This window comes from Sebastes fasciatus, chromosome 3, assembly GCF_043250625.1.
Source record: "Sebastes fasciatus isolate fSebFas1 chromosome 3, fSebFas1.pri, whole genome shotgun sequence".
NCBI lineage: Eukaryota > Metazoa > Chordata > Actinopteri > Perciformes > Sebastidae > Sebastes > Sebastes fasciatus.
This window is the reverse complement of record NC_133797.1, coordinates 16643487-16670999: the sequence shown is the minus strand read 5'-3', so window position 1 is coordinate 16670999 and position 27513 is coordinate 16643487. Positions and strand designations below refer to the sequence as shown.

At 39.8% G+C, this 27513-nt stretch overlaps 1 protein-coding gene across 1 annotated transcript in view; it reads right to left on the bottom strand.

Moving 5' to 3' along the window:
- Positions 1–4568: 4568 nt before the first annotated feature.
- The window catches only part of gstcd (glutathione S-transferase, C-terminal domain containing), a 59502-nt gene continuing 36557 nt past the window's right edge, over positions 4569–27513 (bottom strand). Inside the window, exons 6-12 of the mRNA XM_074629282.1 lie at positions 23266–23381; positions 22877–22921; positions 21695–21823; positions 14750–14883; positions 11737–11767; positions 8888–8957; positions 4569–4943 (exon numbers count right to left, since the gene is read on the bottom strand). Of these exons, the coding sequence (XP_074485383.1) occupies positions 4759–4943; positions 8888–8957; positions 11737–11767; positions 14750–14883; positions 21695–21823; positions 22877–22921; positions 23266–23381 (710 nt within the window). The 3' untranslated portion in view covers positions 4569–4758. The remainder of the gene's footprint in view (positions 4944–8887; positions 8958–11736; positions 11768–14749; positions 14884–21694; positions 21824–22876; positions 22922–23265; positions 23382–27513) is intronic.

Genomic DNA, 27513 nt, shown 5'->3' with positions numbered 1-27513 from the left:
GAGAAATGCCGTTTGTGTATAATTACACTATTAATCACATTATTTTTATGACTGGACTGTAAGAATGTATTTCTATGATGATTTATTACATTTAAAAACTAGTTATGGGTAATTATAATTATGCCACATTACTAATAATATAAGGAGAACTAAGACTGATCATATGAAACTTAAAGGGTCGGTTCACACAAAACACAAAAAATACATATTGTCTCACTTATCCCAAGTGGTATTTAGCCATGCAAGGTTTTTCAGTTTCATCTCCTAAAGTTTGGAGATCTCTAAGACACAGTTATTTTAGTTAGGATTTAGTTGAATGTAGAAGCAGTCTTTCATTTCCAGAGGAATTATCTTGAGAGAGAGCGGTTCCATTTAAACCTAAATATTCATTTATGGTCGTTTATTATAGGAAACGTATTTTGTTATACTGCGTGTTGATTTGCATGCTTGTTTTTAGAAAAAACATTCAGATTTCTTTGTATATTCAGCTCACCTGCTGTGTATGAGACTCCTTATTAGGAACTAATTTGAATTAAGTAATTGTAAGGAGCACAAAATGAACACTGAATCCACAGTATTTTACCTATAATAAATGCCATTTCAGGAAACGTCCAAAGAAATTATAAAGGAATTAAAGTTAACGCACAACAGTTAACGCTCAGCGAAAGTGCTGTGGTGACGTAGTTTAAAGAGGGAAGGAGACAGAGGACGCTATTTGTGTCCTGTGCATTAAGTTTCACTTTAACGTTACAATCAGCTGTTCGTTCATGTCCCGTATTCACAACGCTAAGTCATTTTTTCACTGTATAAACATAGTAATTTTAAGCCAAACCATGTTGTTTTTTCCTTAACCTAACTAACTGGTTTTGTTGCCTAAACATAAGCAAGCATTTTTGGTTAATTTACAACATTAAGCACGTGTTTACTTCGACCGAAAAGTGACGCCGAGGGGCCTGACAATGCGTCAGTATGTGACGCGTTCAGATGAGATTGTGTTGGTTGTGCTTGAAGTATTGAAAAAAACAAAACAACAACAACAACATGTCTTTCCAGAAATTATGTCTACATTACTCAGGATAATCCCCAAAACATGCAGCCAATTGTCAGGGGGAACGTACTGTTGTGATTTGGGTGAACTCACCCTTTAAAACACCCAGAGGCACACAATGCTACAGCAGATTCAAGTAGAAAATAAACGGAAAAAATAGAATATCAGCAGGGGAATGATAATTAACTGGGATATACAGTAAATGTTGACAGCAGATATGACATATAGGATGAGAAGCATCAGGGAATAGATTATTATTATGACTATTATTATCATTGAACACAATAACAGCAGCTGCACCAGCTGTAGGCAAACAAAGAGGAAATGTGTGCATAATAATTTGTTGTTATTCCTGACTTCTATAATTATGCTCAACATTGTTTATTAGAACAAATATACAAGAGAAATTAAACACATTGCGTTGGTGGTCATGCATGTTAAATGGCAAATACAAAAGCATGGTATTTAAGATAATTGAAAGGGCAGCAGAGGCCCCTTGTATCCATCTGGGTTTGTACTTTATATCAGTGCCTGTTATAGTAACCGTCAACACATAAACAAGGTCACTGTTTGTCAAAAAAGAAAAAGGACTCCCAAATATGGAGCAACGAACTGTTGCAGACAAACAGCCATAAACACTGCCAGTGTAATGAGGTGGAAAACCAAGACCAGATGAGTTTTAATTACAAGTAATAACTGAAGTGGATAAAACAGTGAAAGCATCATTACTTCAGGTTTTCTGCAGCAACTAATTGATCAGTTCAGAGCTGCTTTTGAAAACCTACACAAATGGTGAAGAGTGTCTCCAGTGAAAGGTTTCTACATCAAAGTGTTAATCCATGATTATTTGAAAGCTGATTATCAGCATTAAAAGACTGCTCGCTGATAATATGATAAAAGTCTATTGCATATAAGTTTTGTTTGGTTCCTTTTGCTCCAAAACTAATTAGTTTCAAGTTTAGCTCACGTCTCGTCAACTTTTCTATTGATGTCAATCAGTTAAATACACAATAAAAAAAGGCACCCGGCTCAGTGTGTCACCGACTCTAATCTGTACTCATAGAAAGGCTTCACCATTAGTAAAGAAACGCTGTGCATTTACATAAAAATAAGCTCAGATATCTCACCTATTTAATCTAAACAAATACTCTTGTTTAGTCACCTTCAAGGCCTCAAGTGTTTGGGTTGAATCGACCCACTTCACACCTCAATATTCTATCTCTCATGCAAGCTTTAAGTGGCGCCACCCACTCTCTCTATCTCCTCTTTTGTGCCTATATGAATTTCTGTAATGTGCACTTGTGCAGAGCCACAAACATGAACAGGGAGTCAGCCGTCTCCTTTAGAAATAATTCCAGTCCTTTGAAGGAACTGTGTCTGGCCATTCACCTCGGGATAGATTGACTCTGCTGACTGAATTCAGATGAGCTCGACGCCGGAGAAGCCTGCAACCTCTCTCTCGTCTATCCCTTCGGTGTGAGCAGGAAAACTGGCTCTCCGGCTACCTCCCCTGATTTCTCAAGCAGCCGCGATACGCTGTCAAAGGTGACAACACAGGATTTTTCAGAGAAATACATGACCAGTTTCACCTGGAAGAATGAAAGCTTAAAGGGGCTATAGTGTGCCTGAAGTATACGGGTTTGGAAATACGGAGCGCGTTGTGTGATTTTCAGCTGCTGGGCTCTGAATAGTGCGCATCTAATCAAGCACACTGACCTTTTTCGCCAGCATCATAAAACATTCATTGCGGCTGAACGTATTACGGCATGCATACCATATTCACATTCAATCTTTATGAGGAATAATCAGTTTCTCTGTAGATCCATGACAAATGCTACATTTTACCTGATGTGATATGAGTGTGAATCCAATTCATCTCTTCAATGGTGGAAGAAGTACTCAGATATTTTTTCTTAAGTAAAAGTAGCAATACCACAGGGTAGAAATACTCTGTTATAAGTAAAAGTCCTGCGTTTAAAATTTGACTTAAGTAGGCTAAAAGTATCAGCATCAAAACATACTAGTACAAAAAGTACTCATCGTGCAGAATGGCCCATTTCAGAAAGATAAATAGAATATTTTTAAATTATAACTATTGATGCATTATTATAAACATTACTTTAATGTTGCAGCTGGTAGAGGTGGGACTTTCTTTTCTTCTTACTTACTATATACTGTATACTACTGGGTAGCTTGTGAATTTCACCAAAGGATCATTAAAGTCTTATCTTTATCCATAATAATTAGGGCTGTCAAAATTAACGCGATAACTAGTTCACGCAAATTCGTTTTAACGTCACAAATTTCTTTAATGCATTAACGCAACTTGCAATTTTTAGGGTATAGTGGGCTAGATACTAGCTTGTCACGAAAGAGGTTAAATAACGCTTCAAACTTACACAAAATTTTGGCGAAGAAAAACTGGTATGGCCATTTTCAAAGGGGTCCCTTGACCTCTGACCTCAAGATATGTGAATAAAAATGGATTCTATGGGTACCCACGAGTCTCCCCTTTACAGACATGCCCACTTTATGATAATCACAAGCAGTTTGGGGCAAGTCATAGTCAAGTCAGCACACTGACACACTGACAGCTGTTGTTGCCTGTAAGGCTTAGTAATAAATATATACATACATTTGCATAAAGCAGCATATTTGCCCACTCCCATGTTGATAAGAGTATTAAATACTTAAGATAAGATAAGATAAGATATTCCTTTATTAGTCCCGCAGTGGGGATATTTGCAGCTTCAAACCTCCCTTTAAGGTACATTTTGTACGGATTTAAAATGGGATTAATTTATGGTTAATCACAATTAAATATGTCAATCGATTGACAGCCTTAATAATGATACATTGTAATTTATTTGTTGATTATATTTTGTATTAATAATCTGAACCTGCAGGGTAACTAAAAATGTCAGACAAATATTTGCTTCCAATATGTAGTGAGTAGAAGTATAAAGTTGCATGAATTAGTTTTAGTACAGTACCTCAAAAGTGTACTTAAGTACAGTACTTGAGTGAATGTATTAGTTACTTACTCCCCTCCTCCCTCCCTCTCTCAGGCCCTCACAAACACACTCAGGAGAGGTAGATAATGATAACTCCCCATCTGATCTTTAAGTGCTGATGACCTTTTAGCGCTGAATCTCTCTCTCTTCTTCTGTTAATACCTAGCAACAGAGGAAGCTGACGGCTCGGTTCGATCACAGAAGGCCGTATACAGATTATTTGCAAAAAGCACCAAGTGGAAAGTATGGGGTGCTTAATTCGCAATGTCGGTGTGCAATTCCTGCTGCTTCTGTTTACGCTGACAGCTTGATCACACAAATTTAGGCAAAGACACAAGCGTAACGTAGCAGTTGGTGAGAGACTCGAGCTTTTACTACAACTAAGCGTCCGATGAGCGCATTTTAACAAGGGAGAGGAGTAATTCTCAGAGAGCACTGTATTTATCGCATCAAAAATCACTACCTTCAGTCTAAAAGAGATTTTAGAAGAGGAGCCAGTCCAGAAATAATGAGCAAACATCTCATTTATTTTCCAAGGCGGTTTCTTACAAAATGGCTTGTAAAAAATAAATAAAAAGGAAATGGTGAGGGTGGATAAAGCACCGGGATGACACAGCCAGGAGCCACAGAGGCTGGGTACTTTATCAAATCCTGACCACACTGAAGATGCTCGGTTGTACACTGGCGCTCGCAGTGCTAATTATGCACCAGTGCTTCCAGTTGGCTAGCACCCACTTCCAGTCCACTCTTGTGCCTTCCCACCAGCATGTTGTTCTTCGGTGAACAGCTTTCAGGCTCCATAGTCATCACCTGCACCGAGTATCCATGAGTCTCTGCTGCCCACGAGCGATCCAAGTCTACCAGGCCCATACACTGTTTACCTGCAGTGGTACAAAAAGAAAAAGGATTGCATTTTATCATCCAAAAACAAAATAAGCCCAAAGAAAGGGACATTTGTTTACACTTTTACACATTTTTTTGTGTGTTTATACGTACAGGTATGGAAAAAACAACAGGAACTCCTTTATTTTACAATGTGAGGCAATCCAAACTAATAGCAACACAAAGCACAGCCTCAAAAGTTACATTTAAAAAAACATTACAAGTCAAGCCTGACCGATATCAGGTATTTAAAAGGGCTTATTTAAAATTCCAGAGCATACTGTATATATTGCCTCCATACAGCTCTCAACATGGCGACTGCTGAGCCGGCGGCTTGCAGCTATAAATTACATTTTTATGCAGTCCGGAGGCGTGTTCATGTGTTTCAGGTGGGAATACATTCTTTGTAACATATAGGTCAACATGTCACAGGAGACACGGGTTCAGTTTACTGACTGGCTGTGGATATTCTCGTGCCGCGCTTCGCCGCTAAAAGTTAAACTTTTCCCAACTTTTAGTTTGGCTGCACTTCACTGCAGAATCAAACAGCTGCAGCTTGCTGAGCTCAGGAGCGGCCGGCGCAGCTTTTCATAGACATTACATTGCAGCTCGCCGCAGGCAGCACGTCGCCGCTGCTCTGGTGTGACATCGACGTAACAATGCAAACAGCAAACGACAGCAACAGTGCTGACAGAGCTAACAGTGATAATCTGTGGCGGGAAACCGGGGGGTGGGTGCTACACTTCTGCAATGTTATCAGTTATAACCTCCATATTATCACAGTACAGACTGGCGGCCGTGAGCTAGCCAGTGGGGCACGCTCACATGCACGAACATGCACTAAAAGCACGCGCAGTCATTGTTTGATGCTATATTAATGCCCTGGATATCGCATAGAGAACCGTTAAACCATTGCAATACTGATATTTAAGAATAATTTAAAAATAAAAAAACAGATTTTGATATTCAGATAATATATATTCAGACATATTTCATTTTAACATTATTACATTAAATACGAGAGAGAAACATGTTTGGCAAGGATTCTTATAATTAGGTTATAACTGTATTTCGGAGGATTGAACGGTAAAGTTTGGAGTAACCCCGGGTTCACATCAGGGACGGAAGCGCAGCGATTTTCAGAGAAGCGCTGCCCATGTCCTTTTGGCAGCAATGTAAATCAATTGAGCTGTTGACACACCACGGAGCTTAGCGGCCGGCTTGCGATCTTCAGCGATAGTTTCAGCGTCTGGTCTATTTTCTCTGTGTGCCACTAGTGTATCTGGCAATAAAACACACCGATGATCTACTATAAACGATATAAATGATATATCATATGTGATATAAATGATCTGATTCTGATAAGATGATAAAATATGCATCCCACGAATGCTTTTTACTTCGCTCCCATCTCTCCCTGCTGTTCTCCCAGAGTTTTGATTCCTCCGATTCCCTCCCAACCAATCACATTTCAAAATCCATCCACTATTTATCAGAGCTTAGTGTCACTGCCAGTTGTCAGTTGTGTCTAAATAGACAGAGACACAGACAGAGAGAGAGAGAGAGAGAGAGAGAGAGCTCTATAGTAAACAGCAGAGGAGCAGAATCGCTTGTTGACCGTTCCTGTTGTGAACCCACTGTAACAGAGCGGTAAACTATGGTCAAATTGAAATATTGTATAAAATAGACAAAAATAATAGAACAAAAACAACAACATAACTAACAAACAAAATATCTAACAAATTATATAAAATAATTGTCACGTGTCACTCAAAAATGGCATATCTGCCAACAATACAGTCATGTGTCAAACTAAAAGGGAAAAACCTGAATAATTGAGTGGGCATGCTGCCATGCACATGAACTGCATGATACAAGTCACATCTCTTCAAGCTCTGTGACATGTATAAAAAGGCAGAGCAGACCCAGTTGACTTTGATTTTGGATCAAAACAACAGAGGAGACGTATCCATCCTTATGTGTCGTTCCTCCCGGGATGACAATATCCCCACCCACAGGGCACTATGGGGGTCACTGCATGCTTTGATACGAATGAAAATGAAGTGAATCATATGATGTGTCCTTCACAGTCACCAGATCTCAACCGAAATGAACACCGGAGGGAGATTTTGGACCAACGTGTCAGAAAGAGCTCTATTGTACTCCGGCTGCTGTTCATCACAGTGCTACTGTATAGGGTTTGCATATTGTAGGTGTTCCTGTTATTTTGTTCATTTCCTGTATGTTCCTAGCATTTGTGTGCATCTATATCCTACAGAAGCCACTTATTCATCAACAACTTCACACTGATTATCACGCTTTTCTCTTAGGATTTCCCTTAAACAGACTTCAAATGTATTTGGCAGGTAGGTAGCAGGTGGCAGACACTGTAAATGTGAGCTTTGGTCTGTCACACTGCCTAGAGATGGGCACAGTCACGCTGGCAGGCTCTGGAGAGATGAGATCAAACATGGTTAGAAAATGTTAGTGGGAGAGGTTGAGCCCTGCTAACTGATATAGAGCAGAGACGCTGTGGCAGGTGGTGTCAGGTACATATGAAAGGGCTTCAGACTGACGAGGCACTGGGGAGCCTCCACAGATTCAGAGGGAAGCTTTGATAAGCTGGAGAACTATCAGGGTGAAGAGTGTTCTCAACATAATGAAACACTGTACGGCAAAGCCTCAGCACGGGCCTGAAGGTTTCAGTCTGACAAAACCCTTCCCTCTGAATGCGACAACGCGGATCTGGCAGCTGTTTAGTCACACTGAAGAAATCCCTGCATAAACATTTTTCACACTTCTCAAAAGTCTAGACTTTTTGAAAAAGAGGAGCAGTGGAATTAGGTCACGGTGTAAATCGCCATGTACTAAGATAACTGTTTAGGCAGGGTTCAACGTTAAAGGGGATAGTTAAGGTGTTTTGAAGTGGGGTTGTATGAGGTACTTATTCATAGTCAGTGTATTACCTACAGTAGATGACGGTCGGCAGATCCCCAGCTTGGAGAAACAGAAAGGAGCACCGACGCCAGAGCAAAGCAATACAGTGCAGTGGCAGGGGCAAACAGAAAAGCTTATTTTAGCCACCTAAAAGAAAGGCTTCAGTTTAAGTGTACGCTATATTTAGAATATTTCCTGAACTGTAAGTGAAACGTATCTATACTGTTTTTTGTTTTTTCCATTTGGGCCTGCTGGCTTTGGAGAGAGCATAGATAAGTTTCACTTTCAGCTCAGCTCCCTGTTAGAAAGGAGAAGGAGAGGGCTGTCTGATGGCGATCTTTATTTAAGTAAATTAATCTGGAGTAACACCACCCAACTAAACTCAGGATAAATGAAAAGTGCTCGCTTGCACTTCAACTCATGAACTTTGTCTTTACCCGCCGCCATTTTCTCGAGAGTGTCCGAACGGTACAGCGCATGTGCAACTCTTAACAGAGATGAAAAGAAAGCAATATGGCTTACTCCTCAGCTACTTCCATCAGCAGCTACAGAAAAAAAAAACGGTGTGTTTAATTAATTTTTACCACTTCCCCGATCAGGCAAGTGAGGTGCAAGATTTATTAGCCCGATGTGGCATTTTACTTCCCCCAGGTGAGTGGGCAAACCTTTGTATTGAGCCTTGTTACTCTGGAAAAATGTGCCTCAAAAATGCCTTAGTGATGTTAATTCAAACAACGGAATTTAGCATAAAAATTAACATTAAAAAAGTCCATGGTTTCAATACAGTACAATACAAAATAGTATCCATTTCTATTGTCAGACATATAAAAAGGTCAATCAAATCAGATCATGTTTGTCACATACACAATTATACACAGTACAACGTGTAGTGAAATTCTCTTGTGTCTATAGCTCCAGAAAGCAATTAACAAAAAGACAACAATAGAATAGACTACTATAGAATAGAGTGAATGCTCAGCTATAAGGAGAAGATTGTAAACAGTACCTATGAGACGCCTGTCAGGAGGGAGCTGGCCAGCAGTTTGGTCTGCGAAGCGACAGAGGATCATGTGTTCCTGAAACAAGGACAGTTAATTAAAACTACAACTAAAGCTCTGGATGATATCTGTCAAGTCTCAAAACCACACGTTTTAGCACTGCCACTGCAATAACAGCTAAATCACCAATTAGATGAAGCAGAGATTTGAAGTATTCCTGTTATGCATACACATACACACAAGCATGCATGAATTTGTTTTATCTATTCACATCTGCTTATCCTACTTACAGCTGTGGCGAGAGGGGCTTGAGCCTATCTATCCTATCTATCGATCTCTATCTATCTCAGCATGCTCAGACTGAGATATATGAAAACGTCATCAGCAGATCACTCGTCTATCACATGGAAAAAAATTCAATGTAGGAAATCAAACCAAACAGTATTTGATGTGTTTTCTTAGCCACACTATCGACATGGCTCTAAGGATGACAATGTCGGTCCACGTCTTTGGTCCAGACTGAAATATCTCAACAACTATTGTATGCATTGCCATAATATTTTGTACAGACATTCATATTCCATAAAAAGAGGAGTACTACTGACTTTGGTGATCCCTTAACTGTTACTCTAGCGCCACCTGCAGGTTGACATTTTTTGGTTTCAACTTCAAGCAAAATATATCTGGATAAACATATTAAAATATAAACCTGGATGGCTTACCAAGATATATATATTTCCAAATGGTAACCAAATTGAATAACTTAGGTGAAACCCCTGGCTTTTCATCCAGCGCCATTCTCAGGTCAATGATTGGTTTATGATCTCTAATGACCTCAGCTCTAGTTTAGTGCTAATTAGAAAATATTAGCATGCTAACAGGCTAAACTAAGAAGATGAAACTGGCAAATATTATAAATAATATAAAATCAGCATGCTGATATTAGAATACAGCTTCACAGAGACACTAGCGTGGCTGTAGACTCTCAGCCTCGCTTCAGTCTCTGGACTGAGGGACGGGGATCGAACCGATTGATTTCTCTCCATGGTGTGCATCATTTGTAAAAACCAGTTTACAGTACGTCAGATTAGTTGACCAGGCGTAAGACGGGAAATCCATCAGAAGAGAAAACAAAAAGGACTTAATTTGCATGGTAAACTCTTTCTAAGATTCTTTGAATAAAATCATCCCTGTAGACGAACCCATGTTATTTATTTCCAACCGAAGGACGAGTCCTGTTTTTACCTCGCTGTGGTTCATGGGTTCATGAAACAATTGAATCGGAGAGCGGTTACTCAGCTCTAACTTGCTTCTACTTTAATTGATTCAATTCCTCACTCCACGGGGTCGACGCTTAATACAAGGCCATCGAGCAGGTGCTTAAAGTTAGCGCTGAGCAACAATATCTCACACCATTAGTCCTTTACTCCAGCGACACACCATTTGTCAATGTGCTGCCATTCTGTTTAACTACTGTAGTTTCCGGACGGCCAACTGTGGTTCTGCTATAAAACAATGTAACGCTGCTTTTATTCCTATTTCATTCCAGTGTCGGCTGGGGGTTTGGGAGCAGAGACACAGGAAACAGTGGGGTTCCCTACACTAAGCCCAAAGGAACAGCAGATACCAAACACGGTGGTTGAAAGCAAAACCACAAAGGGAAGCAAGGGGGATTTAGAGCTTGGGTTTAAAGTGGCAGATAATGTGTCTGCTGGTTTAAATAGAATATAGATTTCTCCTGCTGTGTGGCCACATGTTTAGTTTCCCATTTCCAGACAGAAAATATGGCAATTGTGATTTCTTTTGCTCACTGAGCTTCCGGTAGTAGAAAAATCAAAGAACAGTACAATTGCCCAGTGTCTCGTAAATAATATATAATCTTCTGTCTCAAGCCGCGTCTGTAAAAATCAGTTTCTACTGGTGCACAACAGAAGAGAAGTCAGAGGTGGTCCGATGTTGTGACATGTCAACTCTTGAGGTTGCCATGGTTAGGACCTGCAGCAACTTCTGCACAGATTCTCCCCAGGGGCACTGACAGGTCCCATACATCATCATGGGACGGGCCCTGCCAGAGTACAGTGCTGTGTCTGTGCTGAGCGATAAGGGGTTGAGAGACCTCTTGTAACTGCCTGGGGTATCTCCGCTCCCAAGATAGCAATGTGATTAATTTTATTTTACTGTCCTATAAAATAAATACAATAAAATAGTTAAATTAAATATATTGTTTGCAACACTAAAACATTTGTGGAGGTTATGTTACAATTGTGATGCTACAGTAACTTCCTGTTAACATACTGTAGTTGCGCTACAGTTGTTTCTAAGCAACTAATTTACACATTACTTCGCTAGCTAATAGTTACTAAGAACTTAGAGAGGACTTTAAGCACAAACTTAATAGTGGATTTAGGAACAACTAGTGCAACCCAATCCAGATGCGTCTCTGCTTCTCAAGTTGTTACTCATTTGTCTGAATCTCTTCTGCCTTCTGTTTGCTGAGTGGTGACAATTGTGGTATTTCACCTTTAACTGGGTCATCGCACTCTGGTCTAGGTATGTGAAACAGTAACTTTTGAACTTAATGCCTTTTCATTACGTCTCTGTTGATGCAGGGGCATCTTAATTAAGAAGCAATTAGCGAAGAGAACAAATTGTCTCATCGTGTTGTAACCGAATACGTAAGACTCTAATGAACAAGATGTGTTAAAATAAGTCATGACCCATGACGGCGTCTTTCGATGTGAGCTGAATCTGCAACGCAATACTTGAGCTGCTGTTATTCAGTATTCTGTACTTGATGTTTTGCAGTGTGCAAATGAAAAAACGTAATAGAGGGATTTAATCACATTTAAAAGCATACCTTATATGTCAGAGTCTCTCGGAACCTTTTGCTGTAAAAACAGAAAAAAACAGAAGATTAAACGGTAGAGTGCAGTGATTAAATTGTGGGAGTAAAATGTGTTTTAGGGTGCTCTAGGGTAAAGTTGTTTTTTTCACTTTAAAAACAAGCAAATATATATAACCAAATCTAAGGCCCAGCAAAACACAAACAACATGTATTATCTCTAAAACAAAGCACTTTCTCCATGGGAAAGAAGGACTGAAAACAGAGAAAACAAGGCTTTCGCTATGACACAGGAACAGGGTCAATCGGTTTGTGATGGTTAAATGTAGTCAGATCATCACTAAAGCTAATGAAAAGTCAACATACAGAGTGTCAGGGGTTAGGGGCCAGTCAGGTCACAAGGAGAGAAGTTCTAAGTTTAACTCGGACTGTTAGTTAGGGCCTTAATGAAATGGGCACTTTAGTTTCACAGCTCATAAAAACCTGTGAACGGCCTGGAATGTCGACACCTGCAGAATATCCACATGAGCACCTGGAAAATGACCTGAGGGGAAAACACTAAAAGTAGCCAGATGAAGATTGACACAGTCAGGTGCGTAGGCCCCTCGCTGCACGACTGCCCTCCAGAAAAAACAGCTTCTTGTTGTCCATTACAGCTGCACAGTTTTTTTTTTTTTGTCTTTCTTTAATATTTTATGAGGAGTCAGTAGGGGTGAAGTGTCAAGTTGGCAAAAGTGAGGAGCGGAAAAACTAAGTATGTGAAAACTCTTAAATATTTATATTGTACACGGCGGGTCCTCGCCAGGGTCCCTTTAAAATTCCAACACATTCTCACTCCCAACTCGTCAAATACCACCGCTTGGTCAGCGCCCCTCGGCATCGGAGGCTGACACACGGGGTACCGCTCTCTTACGTTATTTTTGGACGCTTGATACATGCATACTGTCCTTTCAAAATAAACTTCCGTCTTCACAGGAAGTTAGGTTTAGGCAACACAACCTCTTAGTTAGAGTTAGGAAACGGTCGCGGTTGATGTTAACTTCAATGACTGATGCCTCACGTGAATAGCGGCTCACGTAACTCACAAGACTAACGATACTAACAGGTCATGTGACTAAAGACCAACGTGACAAAATAAGTCATCGTTAATTTTAGTTTCAGTACAGGTCACAAACAGTGGTCTCCTGGTTGAGAGTCCTGTGTTTGTTTGACCCATCCTCCACACTGTATGATTTTGTCCCAGACCGGAGCAGACTTGGCCCAAGTAGAACATGAGACAGATAATCTTTATAAAAAAAAACATGCTCCTCTGCCTCCTCCCAGTGCTGCTAATGGCATTTGCAAGATTTCACCACGCCCGAAGGAAAACAACCGCAGCTGTCAATTACTGCTCGCGAAAATTCCAAACTCTGATCAAACTGTCAAACTAGGCAGCGCCAATCAAATATGAATCAAGATTATGTTACTGTAATGCCTATTTCGCTCCTCAAATGTTTTCAGAATCATATTCAAGTATACAGCTGTAAAATGAGAAAGTTTGTGACCCGGCAACCATATTGAAAACAGTCAAGCCAAAACCAAGCACCTCCCACTGGCCAGAACAAACTTTCTCATTTTACAGCTTAACAGTACATGATATGTTTCTGAAAACATTTGAGGCAAGAAATAGGCATTACAGTCACAGAATATTGATTCATATTTGATATTGCGCCAGTGCTTGAAGTGGGCCGGTACTCGCCAGTAGGCAAAGCTGCTGGTACTCTTTTTTGCCCTTGTCTTTGGGAGATACATAATGGCGATTCAATAATGCATGTCCTTTTTGTAAAAGAATTAGTGAACTAACGTTTTTTATTTGTTAACAAATATGAATAATGAAAACATATTTAGAGGTTTTCTGAATCTGCTCTTTTAGGGCAAACATTTCCAGAAGAATTAAACGTTCCGACGAAGGCTGAGATATGTGTAAATAATAAATGAATCATTTAACGAGTGATAATAATGGTCCAAAATGATGTCAAATTGCATAGTTTTAAGTCAAAAACCTTCAAATATTCTGTAGTTTTCAGTACTGCCACTTATTTTTTTCCACTTCAAGCACTGATCAGCGCTGCCTAGTTTGACAGTTTGATCAGAGTTCACGAGCAGTGACTGACAGCTGCGTTAGAGACTCCTCAGCTCTGATTGGTTGTTTTCCTTCAGAAAACCAACTGCAGCTTTAATGCCAAAATCATTACTATAATCAGCTATGTAATCACGATGGGTATCTACACTTGAGCCTTCTAGTGATCACAGTCTCTCAGTTGCTACAACAGCAACCCTAAACAGCTGCATTTTACTTTGAAGCCTTCAGCATCCCAATGTGGATTTAGCAGCATATTACCTTGTAATGATTCTAAAGCCATTAGAGTGTCATTAGTCAACAGGGCGCTGCTATAGCAACAGGATCAACACCAATTAAGTATAACCTCTTCCTTCTCCTTCGCTGCTTTCATTTGTTTCTTCCATCTCTGCTTAAACATCATCACCAGAACTAAGTTGATTCTCTGTAACACTACGTACAACGTCATTTCAACAAGAGGAGTATTTTATGTCTGCACCTCCAACTGGATTTTCCTGTCACTCTGTAATATCCAAGAAGACAGCATCTGCACAGAGAAGCCTATGCTCTGTTGCTGATAGAACGGGGGGCTAAGATTGAAAAGCAGAGGCGTGGACCTTGTTGTGAAGGCGATGTGACACTGCTGCCTTGTACCGTCAGTGGTGATGATAAGAGATGGGAGGTGAACAAAAAGCAGCGACAAGAGATGTATAGATTATGTGTATGTGTGAGAGAGTGTGAGAATGAGTGTGAAAATGATGGAGGCCCAAAAGAGAAATCGGAGAAGAAAAAAAAAGAGAGAATGGGAAAGAAGAGAAGCACCAGTGGTAGCAGGGGCCAACAAGAAAACAACAAGGTCGGCCATTTTTTATAAAAAGCAGAAACCCTGAGAGGTGACACAGGGCTGAGGTGCGGTGAGGAGGTACAAACCTCTTGGGAAAGGTGAACTTGATTGCGTTCTGGACGAAGCCGTAGCAACATGGACTGATGACAAAGGCGGCTCCTGCCTGGACGCAATGCTCCATCACCATGTCTGTTGCGACGCCACATGCATGGAGAGCAACCTGAAGTGAGACAGACAAAGAAAACAAATGCAAAAATGTGTTTTATTCACCAGTAAATTAAAGAAGTAAAAAATAGATTTCTTGAAAACCTTCTTCGTCCAACAGCGAGACGAAAAGTGAGAGCACTTGAGAGCAGGCACTCGATCCCATTGATTACTTCATAATGGCTGCTGCTTTTAAATACGTCTATGCTCTCAACGGTGCAGAGTCGGGGAGTTAGAGCAAACAAAATGTATTAGTGCTTCAGGAGCGGAGGCACAAATGCATCGGGATTCCCATTGAGTGGGTAAACTGTGCGTGGTGATGAACACCTAGCTATGCATTAGTAATGGTGTGGTTATATATCGGACGGCGGAATGGGACTTAAAGACACAATATTATAGCCTGTCTGCATTCCAGCTTGCAAAAATACATTATGATTCATCAAAGGCAATGAGTTTAATATCCAAAGTACAGTGGTAAAAGAGATGATTTCCTCTCAAGCGTACATTAGCTAAATAGGTTCTGGGTTAATGGTCCACATAAAATGCATTATCAACAGTTTAATGTGACAACAGCTACTCGGGCTCAGTGAAATTAACCCCGTCCTCAACTCAAGCAGCCACCTCAAACTTCTATTCTCGTCTTCCAAGAAGTTGTCACTTGGCGTCCAGGAGTCTGCACGTTGCCTTGACAGCAGTGCCACACAGAGCAGAAGTTCAGACTCGGTCAAGTCGGGGCCGAGCCAAGATTGTCAGCGACAACAAAAGATTACAGAAGACGCACTCTTGACAGTTGCCAAACCCACTCATAAAGACACCAAGATGTCTGAGTGGGGGTACATTTCTCAGAGGTGCTTAAGCGCTCCCTGGAAGTTGGACAGCTGCAGCGATCCTTCAGCTCACAACTACAGAAGAAACCAAAGGTGTAGATTGAAAACCTGCTAAATTTGTTATGTTTAATTTCACAGTCTGCACTAGGAAACAAGTCTTCTCATCTGTGTTAAGTGCTCCACATGATGAGTTTAGTCTCTCAATGTTCATCATCAAAGAATCATTTATTCCACTTCAAAAAGATGATTTAAATATGAAGTTATACAAGGAGACTCCGCAGGTGAAATAATAAGCAGAAACTGAAAATTGGAGAATTAACATCAATTACCTGCATGGCCTTGCATCTATTTGACACCTAATTTTCTATCCTGCATTTATTCATGGCGTCAGGGAAAAGCCAAGTTCTTTCAACAGCGTGTTTCACACTGCTGATTAGGAGGAGGAGTCCCCATCACAGATTGCATGATGTTACATCCCCCACATCTAAAGAAAAAATAATTAACAAAGTAACACCATCACTCTTACCCAGCTACTTAATGTTATACATTAGTCATGCTGTGGTAAATCCTAATTACATTTTATAACCTTTAGCCTTGATTTAATACAAACACAAAGCCACTCAACCAAAAAGAAATGCACACAACTAAAATAAAACACATTCCGATATGTTTTGATAACTAATTATGCATTTCCAATTCTTGATTAAGAAAGCATCCTTGCTTTATCAATGGCTTCTTCTGTCTGTGTCTGTTTAAGCAATATTGATGAAGCCATGTCCCAGCCCAATATGTTATGTGCGCTACTAATTAAAAATGGATAATGGAAGATGAATATATATACAAGGCTGATATAAAACCATCTGATATACAGTATTTCACTGGAAAAATAAATCATAAATCAAAATGCAACAACCAAAAGGGCTGAGGGCCATTTATAAAACTGTCTTTTGGGGAGAGGAAAAGCTGTTTCTCTCTGTATCTTCCTCTTGATAATCACATCACAGAAATAATGAGGCTTCATTATTCACTCTTATTCCAGTAATCACATCCCTCTCCTCTCCTATCAGACAGAACAAGTTCCTGCAACGCAGCCAACTAAAACTCTTCTTAATCAACATCTCACCCCTCTGGAGCAGTGCAATACTGTTGCAGAAAGGTGTGGTGCCAGAGTTTTTAAAAGCTTTGGCTTGCTGTGTTGGAGTTTTATATGTTCAGCTCCTGATATCAAGCTTCATAATCTAGCAATTCAAAAAAAATTTGAGTTAGTTAGTTAGTTAAAGGGACTATTTGTAACTTTCAGAAATGCTTGTTAACAGCGACACCTGTGGCCTTGAAATCAACGAAAGTCAGCGTCGAGCTCGCGCTTGCTCGCTCTAAATAGACATGGACGAGCATCGCTCAAAACAGTGAGGCGACACACGTCAGCTAAAAGCACAATATCACTCTATATTTCAGCTGCTTGGCAGTAATGTTAGCTGACCAGACGAAGGTCTCTCCATGAATCACTTCTGATCCTAGTGTTGGCTTTTCCTGCCTCAGCGCAGGCTCAGGCAGCGGGGTTACTCAACGAGTTACGTTATCACCTCCCGACCGCAGCCGGCAGCCGCAGGGAGACACCGGCACCCGGTCGGTAACGAGAGGACAACGTAACACGTGGAGGAGCCCCGTCACTTCACAAGACACGGAAAACCTCTGTTGGTCTGGAGGAGCTGCAGCATTTATTTCAGCACAAACGTCCGCTGTACATTCACTAGATATTCTCAGAGCTAAACTGACTCTTCTGCAGTGTGGAGTGAGCGCGCGTTCACGTCTAGTAGAGGTGGAGCGAGTACGCGAGTACGCGAGTACGCGAGTACGCGAGAACGCGCGCTCTGTCTGAGTGAAGGTAAGCAGGCAGCGGAGACGAGGCTCCGGCCACACGCGAGCGCGCATATGCGAACGCGCATGTGTGGCGACCCGCTACATTTATACGCTTAAAAAGTTACAAACAGTCCCTTTAAAAAAAAAAAAAAAAAGGTCCATCATCAATAAGAACTGTATATCAGCAGAACTTCAACAATTTGTGATTCTCTGGTATGTTCACTTTGTTTTTGTGTTGTTTTCCTCTCAAAAGGTGGATGATGCGATGTTGCATTTGACTGGAAATAAACAGACTCAGTCTTTAAGTCTTCAAAAAAGAACCAAGAAAAATACACTTAGAACCCTTAAACTATATCATTACCTCATGTGACAGCATTCAACATTTGGAATATGATGCCAGACTCTGGTGCCAGAGTTAATGGGGTTTATATATTCCTTGCTTGGCTGAATGCAGCGTTCCACCTCTCCCTAACACCAGCGAGCGAGCAAACTCTGGCGGATGTTTAATCAAAGTTTATTAATATTGAAAATGTCGTCTGTCCAAATTGCACTAGCTTTAAACACTGCACGTCCTTGGGTCCCCAGCAATACACCCGGCAAGTGAGAGGTAGCTCGGATAAACAGTTCTTGAGATATGCGAAGGACACACACACATACTGTACACACATACAGACAGACAGACAGACAGAGATTCCTTGCTTTATAGTTAACTTAGATACATAAGGCTTAAAGTAATAACAGCAAGAACATTTTTCTTCACACAAACATAAAAAAGTCCACTGAAAGAATCAATGGCTAACAATCAGACCCTCAAGCAGAACCAATAAAGGACCTGGATGCAGTAAAATCTAAATCAACTTCAAGCTCCACAACTTTTCCTGCCTCTGAGGTGTGTTGGCTCAATGTTATCTGACAGGAGACAGAATAAAAAAACAAATACACTGTATGTAGAGGATACCAGTCCAACACCTGGGACATGCAATTGCAGACAGCAAGAGCAGACTAAGAAAAGGGACACTTCAACTTAATTAGCCTGATTAAATGAGCGTGACTAAAAATGGGACCATGTATAATACATAACAGGATTAAAACCAGTGGTAGACTGGCTCCTTCAGGTAGAAATATCTGCCATGCAGGAGGAAGCTTAGCCAAAGCAACAGCTGAGGCTGCACAGAAGTTGAGCTACGAATCTCAAGCAGTGTAAAAAGGCACCTGTTTCATACATAAATCTGAACGCTCATTTAAAACCCATGTGTGTGCGCGTAAACTCTCTGACTAGGCTACAAAAAAACACCCACATATTGCAGAGAAGAATAATCTGTGCTGTTTGCTTCTTGCCAAGTGGAACGGGTCTCGGCGGAGTGACGATGCTGGAACAATAGCTTCTAATTACAGCAGGTACATACATATATATTCCGATTTGTCCCAGAGAGAGTTAAAGCGAGGCTATATTAGAACAGCTGGCTTTTCTGAAACTGGGCTACGAGACACGGCAGGAAGACGGATCTGCTCAACATGTTTGGGGGAAGACACTGACCTGAGACACATAAATAACAACAACGATCAAGAGTGATGACGACGAAGATGCTATGGGAGAGCAAAATGTTGCCTTCGGGAAAACAGGAATTAAGAGACTCATCACATTTTGTTTTAATCCCAAAGACCTGTTTTTGTGTGACACAGCCAGATTCAAACAACCACAGTTAAGGACCTATTTGCTCTAAATTGATAGTAATTATCAGTTCGAGAAGTCAAGAGCTCTATAGATGAAGGTGGGTGTTTCGACTTGCAGCTGCTACCCAATGCTGAATTTCAGATTGTTTCTGCCCCATTAAGCACAGAGTTTGAAAGCTAGTAAAATATGTATTCTGTTGTCGCAGGTAGCTGTGCAGAATTAAACACATTCACTAAGCCGGATCTTTAAGCTTCGACAACACAAACAGGCAGAACTGTAGTCTTGGCAGATGTGTTGGTGTAGAAAATGTGTGATGAATTAAGAAGTGAAAGGCTGACAAGTTAACTGCATAAAACGTGAAAAGGCTGGCAACCATTTTTTACTTTTATTACCAACACTTTCTTTCCAAAGAGGACTCCTTTAATAAGAGTATAACTCTTACAATCTTGGCAAAATGTTTTTTGAAAGCAAACCAAAAGGATGGTAGATTTACACGAACAAACAAAGCCAAGCCTCGGTGAGGAGATCCTTTAACCCTGACATTACCTTTGTCCTTCATTTTCTGGGTAAAACTACCTTTTGGCTTTCCAATAATCAGAGACGCACACTGCTCGACTGAAGTGCAGAGCACTAAAAGGGTTCTGATTAAAAGCTCCACTTCAGGAAATGAAAAGCCAACTTAGCTGCACTGACAAAACTAATGGCACGTTGGCATTTTCAGTTACTGGAAAAAAGATGAGTGTACGGTGTACGATCCACTTAAATGGTCATCTCTAGATGTAAGAAGACACATTCACAGGCTTCAACGTATATTTATTCAAACCTATTTACAATATGTTGTACCTTTTACTTTCAATGATCATGTCAGCTCAGCTCTATTCTCTGTCCCTCATGCTAAGAAAACTATTGACAAAAGAGCTTTTATGTTCATAGCAGCAGATTGGAATAATTCACCTGTTGATATTAGATCCATTCCTTGGTATGTTTAATCATGCCCTGTCTTCTGACTTTGAGATGGACTGCTTGTTATCAATGAAGCTGTCACCGTTTATACCTTATGTTTAGGGCTGCAACTAACGATTATTTTCATTGTTGATTAATCTGTTGATTATTTTCTCGACTAATCGATTAGTTGTTTGGTCTATAAAATGTCAGAAAATGGTGAAAAATGTTGATCAGTATTTCCCAAAGCCCAAGATTCAGTTTACTGTCATAGAGGAGTAAAGAAATCAGAAAATATTCACATTTAAGAAGCTAGAATAAGATCTTTTTTTTTCTTCAAAAATAACAGATTACTGATTACCGATTAATCAATTATCAAAATAGGTGTCGATTAAATAATAGTTGACAACTAATCGATTAATTGTTGCAGCTCTACTAATGTTTATACCTGATTATATTTGGTGGACTACCGGCCACCTTGTGGTTGTAATGTTGTAAATGTTTTCATTAATTCATGTATGTGGTTTGTCTTTGTTTTTTTGTTTGTCTGTACGTTGCCATATAGATAATTGTATTTCTATTTTTCATTTATTCTGTCACTACTATGTTGTTATGTAGTGATTGTGATATATGTTATACGAAAACGAGATGGTACATCTCTAGGGGTTTTTATCCTAATAAATACATTTGAACACAAAGGTGTTAACTTCTCAATTTCAATGCATCATCAGAAATGGGAAGCACTGGGTTATTGGCTTAATTACCATTTTTAACATTTAACAGAAAAGGTAATGTTGCACGTCATAAAAGCCAAAAGATGGCAACTGTTTTTATTCGAACATCATGCTGATTTCTTAGATAAATTATAGCAATATGGAACTGGATGATTACTCTGTTGATAAGGCTGATACACAATTTTAATGCAGTAAAATAAATCAATGTCACAGGATTGTTGGTGTAAACACATCGTCTTTGTAGCTCAATAAGATGATCATTATGACAGTGGGACTACATTAGCTTGCTTCCTCCTAAGCTTTAGAGTTTTCACACCAAATGTCACTGCTAATTACATTTTCTCTCTGCAGATGTGTAAGTGTGGAAAGCAATTACATTTGAATAAAATAAATATGTGGAAATTAAAAATTGGATTGTGATTACAGTTTAACAATGCAAATTACAACAAAACAAAGGAAATTAAACCAGAGCTACTTTGGCTGCTAGTTTATAATAATTACAATAGCGTAAATATATAGTGCAGTGCAGATGATAATGTGACTACTCATTTTATTGACACTTATGGGTATCATTTAATTTTAGTGATTTGTACCATCACAAACAAGTTTTATATGGCATTTCCTTTCAATTTTTTTTTGTTTCCATTATTCCCAAATTAGCAAAATCTTAGTGGTAGTCATTTGAAGTGATTATATATTGTCTACAGAATCTATGGATCATCATACGAATGGAGACAAAATACAAGCAAAGGTACATGTTTGTTGTGTAGTGTTAGTTGCTACGCTCACCCCAATTTGAAAGGGTCCGGTGAAGTAGTCCAAATTAGCCTGAATGAAGCCAATGTTTTTCAGACCGAGCTCAGTACTGCGACTCTGGGCCCTGACCAACGACTCCTCTTTGTTCTCTATGAGGATGATCTTGAATAAAGACAGAAAAAACACAGCTGCATATGATTGCTACTTTTTCAGATGGCCTGGAATGAGTAATAATAAAGTTTAAATGCATATAGCATCATTAAGCAATGTTCAAACGACACTGAGATATACGCAGGAAAAAACAAACAAATATAAGATGTCCAAATTAACAATAAATGCACACGGGAGAAGTTTGCCTTCAGGGCTTTCTGCCAGAAATCTCCTTAGTTTTAGGCAACAAACCTACTTGGTTAAGGTCTAGGAAAAGATCATGGTTTGGGTTAAAATAAACCCTTTCTGACAGAAAGCCCTCAAGCAAACTTCTCCCGTGTGCACAATAAACACAGACTAATTTAAACGACAGAAACATGAGATTACAGGAGGCCTTTTCTTAGATTAAAAAAAATAAAATAATAATAGGATAAAACATAATATGATCAGTTCTTCAGCAACTCGCATCATGTTTTCAAAAATAATACAGCAGTATTATAGTGATGCATTTAATGATAAATAATAATCACGTCATCATTATTAATAGATATAGGGCTGCAACTAACGATTATTTTCATTGTCGATTAATCTGTTGATTATTTTCTCAATTAGTCGATCTGTAATTGTTTGGTCTATAAAATGACAGAAAATGGTGATCAGTGTTTCCCAAAACCCAAGATGACGTCCTCAAATTTCTTGTTTTGTCCACAACTCAAAGATAATCAGTTTACTGTCATAGAGGAGAAAAAGGAAACAGAAAATATTCACATTTAAGAAGCTGGAATCAGAGGATTTTGACTTTTTTTCTTAAAAATTACTCTAATTAATTAATCCACTACGGAATAGTTGGTAATTAATTTAATAGTCAACAACTAATTGATTAATCGTTGCAGCTCTAAATAGATTTATTGGTTTATCTACCAATGTCTTTGTTTATTAAATGTAAAAAAATAATGACAAAAGCCTGTTAAAAGTCACCAAAGTCAAGTCTTCAATACTTTCACATTGTCTGAGCAATAACATTCAGTGATAGGACACACACACATCTGTACAAATACACGTTACCTGGCAATCTGGAAGTGTGTGAGCCAAAACAATCCCTACATGGCCCTGGGAGACAGCAACAAAGAGAGAGAAAAATCAGTGAAAAAACACAAAAAGAAAACAGCACACATCAAAGAGGGCATCAATGGAGTTATGATTAGTGCTGCCCTTTCCAACCGAGTATTGACCCTTCCGCCATGCAGCGTTACCGCTCTGAGCATTTTCATGAGTGTAATTACCATTCTCTGTCTGTGTACACCGGCCAACAACAAAAGTCATTTTAAAGAGGCAAGAAAAACATGAGGGAATATGAGAAGCTGGCTGCTAATGGAGCGGCAGTCTAATGTAGTCATCAGGTGCAGTGATAAATATACATGCATAGCTGGACTGATGGATGAATAAACACGTACCGTTCCACTGCAGAAATCCACAACGGTGTATCCCGGCTTGGCTAGCTCTGTAACCATGGCAACCAAGTTATTCAGCTGTTGCCTCTTCCTGACTGCACGGATATTTGACATTTTCCCTGCAGAAGAGAACAAAGCGACAGGTTATTCAAGGTAATTAATCTGAAAAGTCAATTAAGAGGAAAAAAAACAAAATAAAAACTGTGCCAGAGAAGAAAGCTATCAAACATAAATGGGATTTTGTTATGATTATAAAAATCTATTTTTTAGCTTGGTTTCTTCCAGTCAATGAACAATAAAAAGACATCAGAATACTTGTTAAGAAAAATAAAATCACACTACACATTTGTCATTACTCTAATGTCTTCTTTTCCTTTGCTGTCAGCGAGCAAACAGTCCCCTCCCCGCAGCTACTCAAATTTTGATTTACAACCAGCCATTTCAGGTAATGGTTATAGCAGACAGATGAAAAGGCTCTACTCTCTCTTCAGCATGTTTCCAGCCAATTGCCAACGAGGGAGAGCAAACAATCTTTCAACATAATCAAAAGCAAGCTTCAGAGCCAGAAAGTGTCCTCCTTGTTTGTGGCAGAACTTTCCGCTGCTGTGCGAGCAGCAGTATGTACCCCATTAAGTCAAAGCACATTTCAGCCTCCTGCATCTTCATCACCCGTCTGCTAGCACGCCACATCGGCAGCGAGCCGTTGACACGCTGTGCCAATGCCATCTCTGGTCCATAAATCTAGAGTGACGAGTGTTTCATTTACCCCGCGGTCACACCCTCGTATCCACACACAACTGGAATATCAGAAAAAATATTATTCCTTCATGTTAATGCTCACACTGCTACGACGACAGGGGAGGGGAGAGAGCGGAAGAGACCTTTCATTTTGCAGACAAGAAGAGGAAATTTCATAGTGTCATTATTCAGGCGCTCACGCTGGCTGTTATTGAGCTGATCCCAGTTGTAGGGAGAGCACAATAAAGGAAGTGAGGGTTGAATTTAAATACAGAAAAACAGCAGGAATTTAATTGACTCTGATCTTCCTTTGGATGAGTTAATTCACACGGGTGCAGACACTTCTATGTGTCTGCGGATCCAGAGGGGCTTCAGTATAGAGGCCTTTTGATGCATCTGAACACAATTGCAAATTGCATTACAGAGTGGGCAGAAATAGAAAGGAGAATCAAAGATGTGGCTTCGTGTAGAAAAATGGAATAACTAAACACAGTAACAGGAGAGATTATCCATTTAGAACTCAAACCTTTGACATAGAACACTTTTTGGCCACTTGGAGGCAGCGGAAACAAGCTGTAAACACAACACTGACATATTATCTTATAAATTTGGCAAGTCCAATATTTACTGTACTTTTAGCTCCGTTTTGGCCTCCGACAAGTCCTGAGGGAAATATCCGCTAATTGCTGAATGCTCCACTATGAGCAACTGTCCGTCATTTGGTGCTGAGCACGCAGCACCATTTAATTTTTTTAAGTGTTTTTGCTAACAGCTGCCTGCTGCGGCTGAAAATGACGCTATGAGAGCGGCGAGAGTCAACTAAATCAGCAAATCAGAGTCAGCTTTATTGGCTAGGTATGCATAGGGCAGCTGTGGCTCAGAGGGTAGAGCAGGTTGTCCACCAATCGGAAGGTCGGTGGTTCGATCCCCGGCTGCTCCGGGTCACATGTCGATGTGTCCTTGAGCAAGACACTTAACCCTAATTGCTCCCGGAGGCATAGCCATCGGTGTGTGAATGAGTATTTAGATTAAATCCTGATGGGCAAAGTTGGCACCTTAGTAGCCTCTGCCATCAGTGTATGAATGTGTGTGTGAATGGGTGAATACTGACATGTAGTGTAAAGCGCTTTGAGTGGTCGGAAGACTAGAAAAGTGCTATATAAGTCCAAGTCCATTACCATTTACCATACAAATACTAGGAATTTGACCCGTTTTTTGTTGTTGCTCTCATTGTACATACACAGATATAGAAATAAAGCTAAATACAAGGACAAACAAAGCTGAACAAGAGTAAACATAAAGAGTTAGCTATCATGTACATACCAGTAACTAAAAGAAGATATATAAAAAGTATATACACCAATCAGCCATAATATTAAGACCACGGAGAGGTGAAGTGAATAACATTGATTTTCTCGTTACAATGGCACCTGGCAGCTGGTGGGATATGTTAGACAGCAAGTGAACATTTTGATCTTTGAACTTTGTGTTGGAAGCAGAAAAAATGGGCAAGCTTAAGGATGTGAGCGACTTTGACAAGGGCCAAATTGTGATGGCTAGACGACTGGGTCAGAGCATCTCCAAAACTGCAGCTCTTGTGGGATGTTCCCGGTCTGCAGTGGTCAGGAGCTACCAAAAGTGGTCCAAGGAAGGAAAACCGGAGAACCGGCGACAGGGTCAGACCAGAGGCTCATTGATGCACGTGGGGAGCGAAGGCTGGCCTGTGTTGTCCGATCCAATAGAAGAGCTACTGGAGCTCAAATTGCTGAAAAAGTTATTGCTGGTTCTGATAGAAAGGTGTCAGAACACATAGTGCATCGCAGTTTGTTGCATATGGGGCTGCGTAGCCGCAGACCGGTCAGGGTGCCCATGCTGTCCTAATGTTATGGCTGATTGGTGTATATAAATAATACAATAAGGAACAACAACATACAATGTCTATAAATCAGATTGTTTCGGTCAAGTGTAAACAATTATACAGTAGTGCAATGGCGAAGAGCGCAAATATGCTGGAATAAATATTGAATGACTAATAAAAGAAGTTTATTTTTGGTTTAGTTTGAAGTTGTGGACCTGATAATCAAAACAATGAGCTGAAAGATGCTATAAAGCTTCACAGAGCTGAGGGGAACTGTAGAGTCGGGTGATAATTATATGTGGACACTTCCACATACAAGTAGTCATGTGATCCATTGTTAATATAAAAATATTGATTAAAGCCGCTTTAAGGCCTGATGGTTTTGCCCAAAACCTAATCTAGGAAAAGCCTTAAATTTAAAGGGTTTTAAAAAATATCCTGTTTCTAAATTTGTCACTGTGAACTTTGATTTGTTGTCGATATAGTTGTGAGTGTGCATGTGCAAAACCTGTTTTATGCGTCAAAGGCAAGCGTGTGTGTGAGGCCACACAAAAGGTGGCTTATGAGTTTACAAGAGGTTACACAAGTGCATCAGGCAAATCCCCTGGTAAGTTGGTAATATGTGCTGAGAGCAAAAAAACAACGGACTGAGGTCAGTTACACAAGTCAGAACAAAACAAAACTGAAGTGCCAAAGGTGTATACAGTATTCTTAAGTTTTAAAAAGTGTATCCATTGATTTTATAGTCTGTGTGTGATTGACTGCATTTCTGCTCAAACAAGATTTTGTTTTGATGAAAGGTCACCACACAACTGAAGGTCAAACCCATCAGCTACGTAGGGCCGAGTGGGCGGCAGCAGAAGAGCTAACTACATGCCAGTCGACCTCTCCCTTTGTTTTCAATTTCATTTTTTTGATGTGGTTTCAGGGAAAAGAATAAAACTGAGAGAGCTCTTAAAAGTTTGTGCCCTGGACTGCCGTAATTGCGTCGAATTCACTCAATTTCAGATGAACATCATAAAGTATGCGTCAAACAGAGTAGAGGTCAGAAAGCCACAAGATGTAAAAAGAAAAACAAGAGTGGGAACACACAGTAGAGAATACTGAACAGCTCCAAATAGGCTTAATGACACAAATAACAGGAAGCTTGTTTCATAATGTCTTAAAACGTTCTTGAATTTCAAATGGTCAACCAATAAAACAAAGTGGATTTCCCTGCAATATAATTCACTTAAAATTTTATAGCAGACACCTAAGGGAAAAGAGACATAAAACGAGCCATTTATTCTCTTTATTTTCCTTTAATTTTAAGAAAAGCAGCAGAATAGGTAGGAAAGGGGAGGGAAATCAATATCTTAATTAAAGATACAAATGGTTATGGGTTTAACTTTTATAGCTTAAACTGATGACATCAATCCCCCTAGAGAATTTCTCTTCCAACCTGCAACCTCATCTCAGGTTTTATGTAGTCCTCTCTCTCTCTGCAGTAACACAGCTCAAAGAGCGGACACACTGAATGGCTGTTAAATATTTAACGCTTAACTAAAATGTTGATCTTCATTGGCTGTTACTTGCGCAATCACTGAAAACAATGCTCAGTATCAGTATTAGTACCTGTAAAAAGTATCAGTATTTTACTGTATTGCACCCTAACA